The sequence below is a fragment of the Syzygium oleosum genome, unplaced genomic scaffold (genome assembly GCF_021117445.2).
Source record: "Syzygium oleosum isolate NSW1041296 unplaced genomic scaffold, Sole_v2.1 Sole_v2.11, whole genome shotgun sequence".
NCBI classification, from domain to species: Eukaryota; Viridiplantae; Streptophyta; class Magnoliopsida; order Myrtales; family Myrtaceae; genus Syzygium; species Syzygium oleosum.
The window spans coordinates 3,244,806-3,262,284 of record NW_026607495.1 but is presented as its reverse complement, the minus strand read 5'-3'; the positions used below and the strand labels follow the sequence as shown (position 1 = coordinate 3,262,284).

At 40.6% G+C, this 17,479-nt stretch overlaps 1 protein-coding gene and 2 pseudogenes across 2 annotated transcripts in view; all 3 read right to left on the bottom strand.

The window, feature by feature from the left end:
• The window catches only part of LOC115665495 (cysteine-rich receptor-like protein kinase 34), a 112,056-nt gene that overhangs the window by 84,079 nt on the left and 10,498 nt on the right, over positions 1-17,479 (bottom strand). Inside the window, exons 2-4 of one of the 2 annotated variants that reach the window (XM_056315995.1) lie at positions 15,062-15,202; positions 14,828-14,949; positions 14,492-14,702 (exon numbers count right to left, since the gene is read on the bottom strand). In XM_056315995.1, the coding sequence (XP_056171970.1) occupies positions 14,492-14,702; positions 14,828-14,949; positions 15,062-15,202 (474 nt within the window). The remainder of the gene's footprint in view (positions 1-14,491; positions 14,703-14,827; positions 14,950-15,061; positions 15,203-17,479) is intronic. The other variant, XM_056315994.1, reaches the window with a different exon arrangement.
• On the bottom strand, positions 1,594-5,383 carry LOC115665825 (cysteine-rich receptor-like protein kinase 10; annotated as a pseudogene).
• On the bottom strand, positions 13,165-14,470 carry LOC115691599 (cysteine-rich receptor-like protein kinase 34; annotated as a pseudogene).

Here is a 17,479-nt window from a genome sequence, read left to right as displayed (position 1 = left end):
GACCCTTCAAACTATTAACTTTCCGAGGCGGACCCACCAAAATCAAAGATTAATGGACTGGGATCGGATGTCCCCGTCGCACGAGAAATTATTCGAACCTTCTTTGACTTGACGTGCGAAAAATTATTGGATCCAATGGCACGAGTTAAGACTTATATAATCTAGTTATGTTCAGACGAAATAGGTTAACTGAGTTGATCAAATTATACATTACTTTGTATGCCAACCTTTCATAGGCTATTATAACACTAATGCATTTTTATTTAACTACTTGTCCGGTCATCGGCCTAATATCTCCCTCCCTCCCTTCTCCTTCCCTCCCTCCCTCCCTCCCTCCCTCATCATCCCATCTCGCTACTCAATGCGAGAAGTTTGAGCGCCTGCCGTCCATAGAGGAGCTCATCGTCTAGCTTAACTCCTCGTAGGCCATGGCTTAGATCTCAGTGAGAGAGAGAGAGGGAGAGCTTTATTCTTGCGTACGTAGACATAGGAAATGTGCATGTGAATTTGCTTGCCTTTCCATCATAATCAACTACCAACCATTATAATCGAGTAAAGAGGCGGGTGATGCAAAGGAATATATCTAGAGGTGAGGTCTATGACCTTGATTTCTAAGAACTGTGTTGAAAATAGGGTTAATATCACCAAAAACCCCAAACTGGTACGCGTGTGACAATTTTACCCCGTTTTGAAAAAGTGACAACAAAAAGCCTCAAACTGGTACACCCTTGACAATTTTACCCCTCCGGCCACTTTTGGCCTGCCAGCGATGACGTGGACGCCGGCCGGCTGACGTGGCAATATTTTAATATTTTTATTTTTTTTTGAATTTTTTATTATTTTTTGACTTTTTTTTTTCTCTCTTTCTTTTTTTTTTCCTATTTTCTTCTCCGGTCACCATACCGGCGACTGGCTAGAGGCTGAGGCCAGCGAAGAGGAACTCGTCGGCCATGGGCGAGGCTGGCCCTCACCGTCGCCAAGCTAGGTCGAGCTTGCCATGGCCGGGCAAGCTCGACTTGGCCCTGCCGCCGGCGAGGGCGAGCCTCGCCGGCGAAGGCGAGCCTCGCCATGGCCGGGTGAGGCCCGGCCTAGCCGAATCTGGAGAGGTCGAGCCTCGTCGGCGGCCAGGGCGAAGCCTGACCTCAGTAGATCCGGGGAGGTCGGGCCTCCCCCAGCCATGGCGAGGCTCGCCCTCACCGTTGCTGGCGAAGGCGAGCCTCGCCATGGCCAGGCGAGGCCCGACCTTGCCGGATCTGCCGATGTCTAACCTCGCCGGATCTGCGAGCTTGACCTTGCCCATGGCCGGCGAGTTTCGCCTCGCTGGCCTCAGCCTCTGGCCGGTCGTCGGACCGGCGACCGGAGAAGAAAATATAAAAAAAAATAGAGAAAAAGAGTCAAAAAATTAAAAAAAAATTAAAAAATTAAAATATTACCAAGTCATCGCCGGCTAGCCAAAAGTGACCGGAGGGGTAAAATTGTCACAGATGTATCAGTTTGGGATTTTTTGTGGTCACTTTTTCAAAACGGGATAAAATTGTCACACGTGTACCAGTTTGGGATTTTTGGTAGTAGTAACCCTTGAAAATAATGTGGTGCGTGTACGAACGGGTATACCTTATCATATATCATGAACAGTAATGTGAGAAAATCATGCCACTCTAGTGGATCATACCATGATTTGCCTCAAGGAGAAGACACTTTGTACTTATAGATATACAGGACATAGATGTTTGCTAATTGTTCATCAATAGTGGAACGCCAAGGATACTTCATATCAAGGTCTCCGTGAGACAATCATGAAGAAAGACTTCCACTTCCATCACCGTTCACCGGGGGTAAACTTCAGTGACTGACATCTCATTAATTGACACAGCAATAGACCTACTGGTGGATTGGTCCGATTCGAGATCCTTCATTGATCTCTCCGTCCTGCTTCGGAGGAAGAAGGCCGGTTGTTAGGGTTGTGCAAGAGTAATAGAGTAGCTGCTCAACATAAGGACTATGTCTGCCATTGTGGGTCTATCCATTGGATCTTCCTGAACACAAAGCAAACCAATGTGGAGGCATCTAAGAACTTCATTTCTTGAATATGAGTCTTCAATGGCTGGATCTAACACTTCCAATGGCGTATCGTCTCTCCAATTTTTCCAGGCCTAAAAACAGTTCGTTGAAAAAAAAAATTCTCAATACATACAAATTTGCTTAGTTCATCAATTTTCATACTAGTTATAGTCAAAATGTGCAACTTACATAGCTAGCGAAATCTTCGCCCCCATCTGCTTGGTAGAAGAAACTATTCTTCTTACCGCTAACGAGCTCAAGAAGTAGGACACCGAAACTATAGACATCGGACTTCACGGAGAGTTGCCCATGCATTGCATACTCAGGTGACATGTAACCACTGCAATCCATAATAAGTCAGCAAATTAAGCATACATAAGCATAAAAAGTAGAGAACAAAGCATAACAATACTTACAAAGTGCCGACAATTTTATTGGTATTTGCTTGTGTTTGATCGACTCCGAAAATCCTTGCCATGCCAAAATCTGAAATCTTCGGGTTCATTTCACTATCCAACAAGATATTGCTTGCTTTTAGATCACGATGAATAATCCGAAGTCGAGAGTCCTCATGTAAATAGAGCATTCCTCGAGCAATCCCACATACTATATTGTAACGTCTCGACCAATCCAATTGCTTGCTCTTTTCAGGATCTGCATGTATGCACAATTGAAATGCGGGTAGTTTCGGTTTGCAAATCCTCATGAATAGAGTTTATGCAAGGAACTAACTTCGAGTTTCAAATTTGAGGATTTTGAGGATAATCACATATTCGCCTCAACATGGAAAGCAATAGCTTAGGAATATATTAAAAGGCAATGTACCAAATAGAAAGTAGTCGAGACTTTTGTTCGGCACAAACTCATAAACTAGCAGTTTTTCTTCACCCTCCAAGCAAAACCCAAGCAGCCGCACAAGGTTCCGATGTTGAAGCTTCGCTACCAATACGACTTCGTTCTTAAATTCTTCGGCACCTTGTCCCGAGCTTTGAGATAGTCTCTTCACGGCTATTTGTTGTCCATTAGGAAGCCTACCCTGAAAGGTTAGTATTTTGGTGTTTAAGTACACATGAATAGCTTCTCATCACAACTTCTCGAAATCACCAAATCAAAAATCTTTAAAATTTTTTACACTAAATATCTCTCAAATATATTTAAACAATTCTCAATCTTGTTTCTGACTAATCATACCTGGAAAACTTTACCGAATCCGCCCTCACCCAATTTGTTTTGATGAGAGAAATTGTCTGTGGCAGCTTGTATAGTGGCTAAATCGTAGTGCAAGCACTCGGCATTTGTAATTTCATTCACGCCTACATGATGAAACAACACTAAATGGTCATTTCACGAAAAAGCATAGACACAATATATCTCCGTGTGTACGGTTTTATCATTCTATACAGTTATACGGCACAGGAACATATTCCATACCGCTTTGATCTTCTTGGACGACTTCATACGTCTTGGTCGCTTTCCTCCACCTGAAACAACAAGCGAGGAAGAGAAGCACCACGCCTATTCCAACCGAAACGGCAACGGCGATGATAATCACGGTAGTTTTATTGCTTTTGCCTACATACGTGCATCCACATCTTGATAGCATCAGTATATGTGTTAATGACAGTATGGGATTCTAGAAACTGGAATTGCTACCATAGGCCAGAGCAAATGTAAAAATATAGAGTAAAACAAAAAGAGCACGCTTAAAGAGCAACTGTCCAGATGAAATGAAGCTGTAATCCATAATCTGTACTCACAAATCTATTCTTTCTCCTGATTCCCATGCTGAGTGCACCAATTGTTTATAGGAGATTAACCATTAATTTGATCAAAAGCGACCTTTAACCAATTGTTATGTAAATCTAATCTCGTAAGTGGATGTAGAATCCACCATGTTCAACTGGTAGGAGTGATTGAGATAATCGATCCACCTAAGAAAAAGTATTCACCTAAAAGGTGCCTCATCATGACTTTGTAGCATTAAAGACTTGAAAGAACTGATAATACCTTTAATTGTCTTTTTTTGTCATAAATACTTGTAATATCTTTCAACCCAGCCAACAGTTTTCTTAAGAAAAAGTTGCAGCATAATCACCGGAGTCACCGCTCAAGCTAAAAGCCCAGGACCAACAAACGCGCTAAAGACAAGAAAGTTTTTATGCGATCCTCGATCACCTCACGTCTTCAATCGCGTATTTTACAGATGGTGAATACTATACTTAATCAAGGTTTAATCCAAAAGCCTAGTAGCAGAGATTAGCTAAATCTGAGTAAATATTCTTGGCCCACTGGACTAAATCCAGTCTTCGATATGATTAAAATGGAAAGTTAGGACGAAGAAGACAAGCAATACAAACACACATGTACCTTTAGGTTCGATCACCGGAGCAGGAGCGGGAGGCGGAGGCACCGGCACGGGCAGGGCCGAGCTGTTATAAAAGGGGTAGAGCTCGTACCTCACGTTGCAGCTCGGAGTGAGCACCCTCCCGCCTTGCTTCCCCGGAACCAGTCTACCGATCGTGTACTGGAGGCACATGTCACAGTCTGACGCTGTCAAGTCCGGAGTGCATTGCGCTAGTGTGTACAACTTCTGCAAGCTCGTGAAGTCCGCCTGTGCCACCGCGACCTTCTTCCCTGACCCGCCAGTTGAAGCCCTCGTGGTGACGTCCTTCAGGTTTTCTCCCAGGAGCTGCGTGAACCGAGTTGAGTCGGTGACGTTCCCGGTGTTGTACAAAATGGGAGCCGGATCTCGCTCCATGACCAAGAAGATGGGCTGATTCGAGTACCGCAACATGCACTTGGCGTACCAGATTACGGAGACTTGCTGGTTGGGGCATCTTTGGAGGATACCCTGTTTTCCAGTGGCCACGCAGTCGCTGCACGCGGCGGTGTCGAGGTCGCCGCGGCAGAGGAAGACCCCATAGACCCGGTCGGGAGGGTTTTGGCCGGTGGTGGCGTTGGCAAAGCCATCGGTGCTGTTGGTGGCGTAGGAGGAGAGGGAGAAGAGGAGGGTGTTGAGGTTGGATTGGTTGGTGGAGTTGGAAGTGAAGAGGGTGGTGTTTGGGCAGACATGATACTAAATTCGGGTGCAGCCTCAGTACTGAAAATTTGGATGAAGAAGAAGGAGAAGAAGAAGGAGAGAGAGATGGAGATGGTGAAGCAAGAACTCATGATGAATAGCTTGGGCTTTCGGCAGGGGCACGGGCACGGAACTACAGGGAGAAGAAGAGCATGGTCTGCTCTTCAAGATTTTTTTGCTGTGAGCTATTCGGAAGATCTAGTACATGTTTTAAAACAAATCCGGACAGCCACATCTGATAAATATGTGATTAATTAAATCGATTAGAAATTGAGTTTTTTTTTTATCTTTGTTATTGTGACTTTATGTAGGACACGCTGTTCTCACCATTTTGTGATATGTGATTGATTTAATCAATTAAACTAAGCCTACGCCATGATTTTTCTAGTAACATGTACTCTAGACAACGACATGGGAGAAATTATCCGATCAATGTACAGTCTCTTGACCTAAACCTATTGTATGGATTTAATTGAAATTTTACGTAAAGGTCTAATACTAAATTAGCAAAATTGAAAAGTTTAGGACTAAATTAACATATGTACAATAGGTTTAGGACAAAATGGAAAATTCTTCCCAATGACATGTAATTGATGGATGATACATAATAGTAGATGATTATCAACCTAGGGGCACCATACTGAAATCCGAGTAATTTTATGATCACATGCTTTTTATAGGAAAAATGGAATTAAGAATAGGATAGCTTGGAAGGTGAAATGTTAATCTTGTTTTCGAAAATTTAATACCAGGTGCACCAATGCAAATTGGAATTCAAGGATAAGTTTTGAACATTAAGGCTCTATTTATTTCATGAAAAATGAATGATTTGAACAATATTTTCCTAAAAATATTCACTTATGTCGCTTAAAAAATGAACAAATAAAATATATTTTTGTTGTTCACGAAAATGTTACACATAAATTGTCCATTGGCTAATTATTTTAGACGAAAGTAACTATTATTTTTCACGAAATTAACGGAGCCTTAAAATTTGAAATTTTATTCCCACTTGGCATAGCTAAAAGATTAAAACATTTTAAAGTTGATATCTTAAATCTTAAAAAAGCTATTAAATAGCTTTTGTTAGGTCAAAAGAGATTTTTGATACGTCGAGACGAAACCAGTGTGAGATTTCCCCAAAAGTCAAAATAAAACATTAAAGTCCATTCCATAACGTTAAGATGGACGGTGAGGATGGAAGAAAGCATTTGCGCTCGTGCGAGGTCGTTGACCAAAGTCAATTGCGTGAGTTGTTTTCTAATTTGGCTGAACGTGAAGACCGGAAGAAGAGAAGTCAAAGCATGTATCCCAGTGATGTCTTTATAGAGAGAGAGAGAGAGAGAGAGAGATGGGATGAAAGTGACTTTGGTGGCTCTTCTACCTTTGAATTTTACAATTTGGTGCCATCGCTAAGGAAGAATCAAACCCCTCCGAAACGTTTTACTTGGGTTACGCCAAATTATTCGAGAGAGAAAATGCAATGGTTACCTTTCTTTTTAGGTCACCGTGGAAAACTCTAATCCAATTCACTTGAGATGTTGCCCTAATTAATTTATCGAGTATTGACTCTCACAATTATGTCTCTAGAAAGCACTAAAATTGATAGTGTGCTTTATTACGCACGTTGAATATTACACTTTTCGACGCTGAATTATATCATTTTAAAAGAGGCGCCTCTTATAAGTTAGATTCAAATCCACGCAATATTATCTAGAGACACAATCGCCTCCTCAACGGGCGAGTCTATTCATTCTTGCTTCTATTGCCGTTCTAGAAGTCTAGCAAAGAAATTATTATGTAAACATAATCTATATAGGGGTAAGCTCACAAGGGAGCAATGGGATCTGATGGTCATTTTAATATATATACTAAATTAACTTCATAATTTTGATCGCGTGAGCGTCGACATTAATAGTCCTGTGACTCGTGTCATGGAATGAATTCGACGCAATTCTAATGACGTTTCCATGGGTTCTCGAAAGCTGAATGATGTGGAGTGAGTTTGGACTGTTTCGTACTCAACCTCAAGCGGAGACTTGGAAGATAAGTCATGGATGTAGACGTGACTGGATGTTGGAGAGAGAGAGGGATGGAAGACATTCATGCTACTTACAAACATCATCGTCAATTTACATGAGTTTTTCTTCAACGTAAATAAGGTTATTTGTTGAAGATCCATAAATATTTAGCTATTTATAATGAGATCAGCGATTTTTGTATTGAAAAAATTCTAACATCATTGGATTTAATCTCTGTCCTTAGAATGAAAGGCAAATATTTGTTGAAATGTAGAAACTTACATAGATAGCTAGATTTTAAAAAAAATTCTCTAATAAACCAATTATGAATGAAATGTACCTAAAATTTCATTGGTTATTGATAAATAAGTAGGTTTCTATTGAGGACCTAATTGCCAGGAGGATGATGGTACAGACTCCCCTTTTGCATGTGCGTGTATGTATTTCTGGGGAAGACAAGATCAAAAGTGGACCGACCGTACAAGCCACAAAGATTAAAGCTGATCTTTCAATGTGAATGAGTGTTGATACGATGTTGAAGCTACCTGGTCATATTAAGGTTTTCTAGAAAAGGTTGAGAGAAATTTTCTGGTTATATATCGTGGACCGGCATTAGTTGTAGTTACTATTTGGTAAAACTTGACGGTTTATCATACAAATGGATACAATTATTTAGCTTAGGTACAGTAATTGGGGGGGGGGGGGGGAGGGGGGGGGGGTGCGGCAAGAAGCAATAAGGCCCACGACCATGGTGTCGAGGAATCCAAGCGCGAGACATTAGCTTGCCACTCCCCCGGCGGCGACCATGGCGGCTCATGCTTCGGCAAGTTTGATGAGTGACAAGACGCAACAAATAAGCTTAGGCTAAGGTTATCGCAATGAAATCTACAACCAAGCTGCTAGAGTTAGTTTTAGAGATGACAAGATCGAAAGCCGACGGATATTATATTAGCTATTATGTTGAGACATTTTACCTCTATCTTTTCGAATTATTAGCATTACTTGTAATGTTGGGGATGCCCCTAAGCTGTTATACTTCATCCGTTTTTATAATACTAACATTTTAGATTCAAAAAGAAAAAAATTCCATTGTAAATCAAATGATACAATTGAGATTATAACCACATTCGAGTTGCTCAAACACTCTTAGTATTTTTCAAGCCTCAATTATACTTAATAACTCACACGGTATTTAATCCAATAATTCCTCACGAAATAATCTCTCAATCTCACAAAAAAATTACACAAATCTTGTCACAATAATTTGTCAGCCAAACCACTCAAATACTTCTCCAATTTCACGCGCGAAGAAGACGATCCAGGATGTAATTCGGAAAGAATTGCCCACAGCCCTCGCTCATCAACAACAGCGAAAGAGGTTGATGTACTCTGAAGCTTTGTCGACTCAAACAAGGAGTACAATTTCCTTGTTTGTTTCTTTCCTCTCTCTGACCCAATCGGCAAGCCCACTCTTTCCGTTCAAAGTCCACTTTCCACGGTCAAGGTCTAACAAACGCTTTTGGACTTAAACATGGAAATAAGAAGCCAACAACAATTCGTGAAAACAAAGTGACCCTATCCTGCTTTGCTCGATTTCGTAAGTCCGCAGAAAATCCAACTTTCTGACATCCTTTAATAGACCAAGCTTCCTTACAATTTATCTCAGGTTGGGTCTCGTTCACGAGCAAATTTAGAAAAACAGATTCAAAAGCGGTATAAACTCATTTAAACATATGGTTGTACTATCTTTTTTCCACCCAAATCATGTTCTTTAAATTCTTAAGGCATGAGATTTTATCTTGTTAAATAATGTCCCGCTTGAAGAGCAATTGTCTAGAAGAATTATGTGGTCCTCCATAATCTGTCCATCACACAACATCTTTTTCCTTTTCTAATTCTTTTATTGGAGGAGTGCATCAATTCTTAATTTGGTGTTAGCCACTAAATTTGACTAAATGCGAGCTTCAAAGGCTAAACACATGAGTCCACAGTCCACTATCAATGGCTTTCGCGTGAAAGTCCACCGAGGAAAGTTTGCACCTAACACTTGCGCCTTCTGACTTTATGGGACGGAAGACCTGAATCAAGCATTAAAGCTAGATAAACACAAAATGAGAAAACAATTGTGCGCAATCATTTAAGAAAGACATTCCCGTTTACTTTGAAGAAAATTATCTACAAAGTCTTAAACTTATTAAACTTTTGCCAATTCAATCCTAAATTTTTTTAATTATACCAATTGAGTCATAAACCTATATTTTGCCGGATGAGTCCATCCGTTCAATTTTAATTGGAAATCGCTAAAGTGGATGTCAGTCATCCTAAGTGGCAACGTTGGCGCTGATGTGGACAACTTTTAATAATATTTTAATATTTGTTGAAATTTTTTTATTGATTTTTATTTTTATTTTTTTTCTTTTCTTTGTTTTTTTATTTTACATTTCTGGCCAACGAGGTTGCCGACTGACCATTGCTGGTCACAGGGGAGAGCTTTGGGCCCTCACCCAGATCTGGCAACAATGTGATACATTTTTGTTGACACCTAAATTTTAGCGACCCGTTTAATTGTTCATTACATATAAAATTATTGATTGACCCCGACCCCCAAACAATGTATGAATTATATTGCATATAGATGTTTGGAGCATTTTCATTAGTATTTAATTAACCCTACGGGATAAGTGCATTGGAAGTTCTAAAAATTGTCACAAAAGTGCAATTGAGTCCTAAGCCTTGCAAAAAATGCAATCAAGTCCTAAAACTTGTCACAAAAGTGCAGTCGAGTCCTAAAACTTTCAAAAAGTGCAAACGAATCCTAAAATTTGTTACGAAAATGCAATTGAATCGTAAAAATTTCAAAAGGTGCAATCAACAAAAGGACTTGACTGGACCAATTTGATAAGTTTTGGGACTTGATAGCACTTTTTGAAAGTTTTAGAACTGAATTGCATTCCATGACAAGTTTTAGGACTTAAACACTTTTAGAAAGATGTAGGACTAAATTATACTTTCGTGATAAATTTTAGGACTTTCAATATACTTATCCTGTTTGCATAATTATCAAATCAACAGACGGACTTGAGTGAATAGCCTTGAAATAACTGAATTAATTGGACTAAGCCCGCCACGGTGAAAATTTGGCTTAGCACGTTAATTCATCGGGATGCCCGAAAATATCGCGGGAGAGAACATGTTTAAATTTTTGGGGAAATAAATAATCTGGACCTCACGCAGATCGCATAGGTATCTGTTGACGTTAATTCATCGGCAGTAAGTTATGGCGTGCCCTCGCTCGTGGCATAGAACCCATCGCATGCAGCCACGTTGGAGGGGAGAGACCTAGCTGGACGGCGTCGCGGTTCTTTGCGTAGGTTTCCGACGGTATTGTAGCAGTGTTGCGCATGGGATTGGTAGGTTCGGATCAGAACAGTCAGCAAAATGAGGAAATAAAGAATGGATGATGAGTGAGCCATATTTTTTTCTGGTGTTTGTTGGTGCTCCAAGTGGTTTTGCTGGATGCACATTCGGAGATTTTCACTTGTAGGGGATAAGGTGAAAGAAGAAGAAGAAGAAGAAGAAGAGAGAGGGAAGTAACATATGTCGACGAGTTAAAACCTTGAACCAGATAGCCAACAGTCATGCCATAGATACGTAGGTGCCGATTCAGGACTTCAAGTATAAACGCTGAGAAAATGGAGGAGGAAGAAGAAGAGAGATGGAGACGGCGAAGCAAGACTCCATGGTTGGACTGATGATAGCGTTGGCTAGTGAGATCGGCAGGGAATTATGGGGAAAATAATGTTTGAATTGTCGTCCCATCGTAAGTTTTGTCCATTCTCAGGTTCCATGCACTTGCACGCCATGACTCCATCGGAAAGTCTTCTACTGCTTTTATGATGGATGTGTAGTTTGCAGGCCCCCCTCGTACTTTGATTAATCAATTAGATTAAATAGGAAGCACAATTCTAAGACCACTTGTGGTGCGGAGGATCGGTCCCATCCCCTCCTCTGACTAAAATCTCCGGCCGCGAATGGAAATTATCCTTTTCGACGGCCGTCACTCACTCAATTGCGACGGTCCAATTCAGTTTAATTTACTTAGATTCTAAAAGAGAGAAACAGATTTTACTAGCATAATAATTTTTGATCTACTGTTAGAATAATAGCACAAGCACAAATTCTTGAAGGAGTAGACTCCACAATAATTTTTAATTATTTTTTATTTAAATTTTTGTGGCCCAAAAAAATTGTTATTATCACAGTAGGTTAAGGACTGTCACATAAGCATTTTCCTTCTAACAATGAGCAAACCATGGAGGATCAAGGTGGGATTTTGCTTTGGGGGCGACTTCGCAAATAATCTTGTCTTGGCGATTCTCGATTTGGCAACCTCCGTTCTAAATGATGTTTCGATTTCGTTTTGAGTATATAACACGTTAGATTGGCAAAAAATAAAAGATATATGAGATTGACAAAATGAGGATTTTGGTGCGAATTTTTATTGAGAAACAATCTATTTGAATATATTGAAAATTTTCCAGAAAAAACAAAAACAGAGAGAGCAAATCTGTTGATAATTCTTTCTTTTGTTCCGAAGAAATCGTCGAGATAGAGGCGAAAGCCGAGCCCATTAATGACGTATCAATTCAGATCCACATTCACTTAAAAGCTTAAGCCAATGAGCTGTAAAGTCTATGAATTAATTAGGATAATATTGATTGTGTTGCGGAAACAAATGATCAAAAAGTAAAATAAAAAGAACAATAAAATAACTCAGACACCGGATTTACGTAATTCAATTAATGTGACCAACGTCCACAAAGAGAGCAACAAAACATTCTATTATAAATCAAGTTATACAACGGAGATTATAATCATACTCGAGTTGCTCGAACATTCTCATTATTTCCCAAGCTCTAATTACACCTAATAACTCACATAGTATTTAACCCCATAATTTCTCACAAAATAATATCTCAATTTCATGGAGGAATTACACAAATCTTGCCACAAGAATTTGTCAACCAAACTACTCAAATACTTCTCCAATTTCACGCGCGAAGAAGACTGTCCAGGACGTAATTCGGAAAGAATTACCTACAGCCCCTCGCTCATCGACAACAGCGCAAGAACTAGCAATAGCGAAAGAAGTTCATGTACTCTGAAGCTTTGTCGACTCAAACAAGGAGTACAATTTCCTTGTTTGTTTCTTTCCTCTCTCTTACCCAATCGGCAAGCCCACTCTTTCCGTTCAAAGTCCACTTTCCACGGTCAAGGTCTAACAAACACTTTTGGACTTAAACATGGAAATAAGAAGCCAACAACAATTCGTGAAAACAAAGTGACCCTATCCTGCTTTGCTCGATTTCGTAAGTCCGCAGAAAATCCAACTTTCTGACTTCCTTTAATAGACCAAGCTTCCTTACAATTTATCTCAGGTTGGGTCTCGTTCACGAGCTCAAATTCGAGACATAATTTCAATAAACTCTCAAGGACAAAAACAATGTTAGAATCGGCATAGAAATAATACATTACTCAGCTGAAATTATTCGAGGACATAACTATTTTTTTAGTCGTTATCCTGCCTTTACAGAATTTGAATTTTGCACAACATTAGAATTTACCCAAATCAATGCCAGCGTAACCCAAAGTCGTGCTATTCTTGGAATTATGCTTGGGCGAAGTAGAGATCTTGGCTCTGTGTCTATGAATAATCATGTTTTTACATGAATGATCTTGTCCTCATGTCCTCGCCATCTCGTTATGGCTAAACAGAAATAATGAATGCACTTGACATTACTATGGCTAGATAGCAGCACATTACTAGACTGTTCGCCAATAAGTGCGACATGCGATAGAATTCGGTTTTAGAGCCAACTCTCGTAATCGTGTTAATCATCTAGCAGTGAGTGCAAATATCCTTTATACAAGCGATGAACTTGATAATTCAGTGTAGTCGTGTTTGTTCCTTAATAGGAGAAGCCACTATGTACTTCATGCACATGATCCCATGGCAACTAGCAGCCCATTTTTGAAAAAATATAGGTGCTTGTTGATTGTTCATTAATGATCCCTGTGGAAGGCCGAAGATCTCAAGGTCTTTGTGAGACTATCATGAAAAAGGATTTTCACTCACATTCCGATTCACCGAAGGTGCATTTCAGTAACTGACATTTCATTGATGGACCACGGCATAGATGTACGGGTGGATTCGTCCAACTCGAGCTCTTTCAACTGACTCTCTGATTGACTCTTCGTGCTCCTTCGGAGGAAGAAGGCCGGTCGTCGAGGCTGCGGAAGCTTAAGAGAGTGACTGCTGAACATAAGGACTATGCTTGCCATGGTAGGTCTATCAGCTGGATCTTCCTGAACACCCAGTAAACCAATGTGGAGGCATCTAAGCACTTCATCTATTGAATATGAGTCGCCAATGAACAGATCTAAAACTTCAAGTGGTGTGCCGGCTCTCCAATACTTCCACGCCTATAAAAATTATTTTAGTGAAGGAATTTCAACTTAATTAGATTGGTGCAGTGTAATATACGTTGTAATAGCACAAATGCAACTTACATAGCTGGCAAGATTTTCACCTCCGTCTGATTGGTCGAAGCAGTTATTCTTCTTGCGCTAATGATCTCTAGGATTAGGACACCGAAACTATAGACATCGGACTTCACGGAGATTTGCCCGCGCATTGCATACTCAGGAGACAAGTAACCACTGCAAATCGAATTACATGGTTGTAGCATCCATTATGTTATTAACTTATTATAAGTTGATAAAGCCACATTCTGATGAATATGTATGGCGATTAGCAAGTATATGAGCATGGTGTTGTTTCTAATTCGTAGATCAACCATAAGATAGATCATATAAACAAGAAATTAGTAGTCATCTAAGAAAGAGTTTGAGACTTACAAGGTCCCCACAATTTTCTTAGTGTTCGCCTGAGTTTGATCAACTCCGAAAATCCTAGCCATACCGAAATCTGAAATCTTTGGGTTCGTATCACTGTCTAACAAGATATTGCTGGGTTTTAGATCACGATGAATGATACGGAGTCTAGAATCTTCGTGTAGATAAAGCATTCCTCAAGCGATTCCAGATATTATGTTGTACCGTCTTGACCAATCCAATTTCCTTCTCTTATTAGGCTCTGCATATTTACAAAATTAGAAACCAACTATTTTGGATTGATAAATCGTCGAAGAACTTTCATCAGGTTCCCAGAAGCTAGTGAGAGTCTCAACTTTAAGTTTAGCTAATCACACATACAGTTTCTTCCGCATGCTGTATGGAAAATGACAACTCATTGAATTGTGCGACGTACCAACTAAGAAGTAGTCAAGACTTTTGTTCGGCACAAACTCATAGACAAGTAACTTTTCTTCTCCATCTAAGCAAAACCCGAGCAACCGCACAAGGTTTCGATGTTGAAGCTTTGAGACCAAAACAACCTCATTCTTGAATTCTCCAACACCTTGTCCTGAGCTTTTAGAGAGCCTCTTCACAGCTATTTCTTGTCCATTGGGAAGTCTACCCTGAGATTTGTTAATTTGATTGTTAGAGTACACATGAATAGCTTCCAACCACAACTTCGCATAACAAACGTTGAAGATATTCAAAGATTTCATAAGCCATTGTCAATTTTTGTGACAGATAATACCTGGAAAACTTCACCGAATCCACCCTCACCCAACTTGTTTTGATGAGAGAAATTGTCTGTGGCGGCTTGTATGGTGGCCAAATCGTACTGCAGGAACTCGGCTTTTGTAATTCCATTTACGCCTACAAGACGAACACCACGAGATGGTCATTTCACCAAAAGCATAGAACAGTACATCCCGCATGCAGTTTCATCATTCTATCCAAGTATCCGGCACAGGCTCATATTACGTACTGCTTTGATCTCCCTGGATGGCTTCGTTTGTCTTGGTTGCTTTCCTCCGGCTGAAACGGCATGCGAGGAAGAGAAGCGACACGCCTATGCCAACAGGAACGGCGACGGCAATGATTACCACATTAGATTTGTTGCTTTTGCCTACATATGTGCAACCATATCTTAACAGCATCAGTGTATGTGTTGTTTATGACTGTATGAAAATTTAGAAACTGAAATTGCTACCACAGGCCAGAGCAAATGTAACAAAAAAAAAACAGAGAAAAACAAAAAGAGCACGCTTAAAGAGAAAATGTGAAGAAATTAAAGGTCTATTTGTTTCGGTGAAAACTTCTTGTCACTGAAAATGTTTTCAGGAAATTCAATTTTGGAGAAAACAAACCAATTTTTTTTTATGTTTTGCCCAGAAAACAAGTTGAGAAAATTGACTTGATGTTTAATAATAAGTGAATCAATTAAAGGCAGCTTGTATCTTTAAAAATGGCATGTAACGACTAAAAAAACTAGAATCGACATCTTCTTTATTTATTCTGTAATCCATCAAAATAACAAGAATTAAAAAGATATTAGGAAAGAATTAATGGAATCATATGTGCAAAACATTATGTATGATCCTGTTTGTTTGGGAATGTAACAGAACATGAGCATTATTGACTAAAACATATGAGACTTATTGAAAAAGAGAATAAACATATGATTCTCACTTTGGCGCACAAAAAGGAATCAGCAAAAATGTTTGCCTTCCTGCAAAAGGGGAAATTGTTTTCCCCAATCTAAACTTCTTGTTTTCGGTCCATGGAATACGCTCTTCGTAGATCGACTAGGTGTTCGTTATCCAGACACTAAAAAGTTGGAAAATAATCTTCCGAAAATGATTTTCCTTCAAACAAACGGATCCTAAGCTGTAATCCATAATCCATCCTCCTCACAATCCAATTTCTATTTCCTAATTCCTATGTGAGCGTACCGATTGTTTATCAGAGGTCAACCATTAATTGATTAAAAGCCACCCTTACCAATAGTCATGTAATCCACCTTAGAAAAAATTTTCACCTAAAATGTACCTCATCTTGACTTTGTAGCATTGACGACTTGAAAGAGGCATTAATTTCAATAACTTATAATACCGGCAATATCTTTTTTTTTTTGGGGGGAGCCAAAAATACTTATAATATTTTTCAACCCAGCCAAGAGTTTTCTTAACAAAAAGTTGCAGCATAAACACCGGAGTCGCCACTTAAACTAAAAGCCTAGGACCAAGAAGTAGGGGTGAGCATCATTTCAGGTAGAACCTGGAAAATTTGCTAAGACCCTCTCCAAAGCCCCTCCAATGCACCACAAATCTCACTCACCCTTACCACAAGACAAATGATTAAATTAAAATTCGCCTAATCTGTCACAATTTGAGCTATAACACGCTTATTCAAGTCACGATTCGGCGACATATGTGTACGAATCACAGTTCACCGGTTATTATTGCTTGAGAGATTTGCAAAGAAATGAAGCATATATATAGCCACTGTCAAGAAAATCTTACGCAATTAACTTTATACACCTTTAATTTGAGAGTTATAACCACTCATTCTCTCGCATTAATGATGCATATAATCACTGGTGTAGAATATTTTTTAAAAATAAAGCATAAATGCACGTCTTCTTCGATATAATAAAGAAGCAGAGTTAGGACAGACGAAGCTAAGCAGTAGAAACACACATTTACCTTCAGGTACGGTCACCGGAGCAGGAGGTGGACGCGCCAACGCTAGCGCCGGTGCCGGCGGAGCCGAGGCGTTATAAAAGGGGTAGAGCTGGTACCTCACGTTGCAGCTCGGGGTGAGCAGGCTCCCCCCTTGCTTCCCCTGAGGCAGATTAGCGATCCCGAACTGGAGGCACGTGCCACAGTCGGACGCCGTCAAGTCCGGCGTGCACTGTGCAAGTGCGTACAGCTTCTGCACGCTCGTGACGTTCGCCTCCGCCACCGCGACCTTCTTCCCGGACCCGCCAGCGGAAGCCCTCGGAGCGACGTTGTTCAGGGTTTCTAACAGGACCTGCATGAACTGGATTGGGTCCACGACGTTCCCGTCGTACAGAAGGCGAGTCGGCGTTTCCTCCATGGCCGAGAAGATGGACTCGCTCGAGTACCGCAACATGCACTGGTCGTACCAGATGACGGAGACTTGCTGGTTGGGGCACCTTTGGAGGATATCCTGCTTTCCAGTGGCCACGCAGTCGCTGCATGCGGCGCTGTCAAGGTCGCCGCAGCAGAGGAAGAGCCCGTAGGCCCGGTCGGGAGGGTTTTGGCCGGCAGTGGCGTTCGCGAAGCCGTCGGTGCTGTTGGTGGCGGCGGAGGAGAGGGAAGAGAGGAGGGCGTGGAGGTTGGATTGGTAGGTGGAGTTGGGAGTGAAGAGGGTGGTGTTT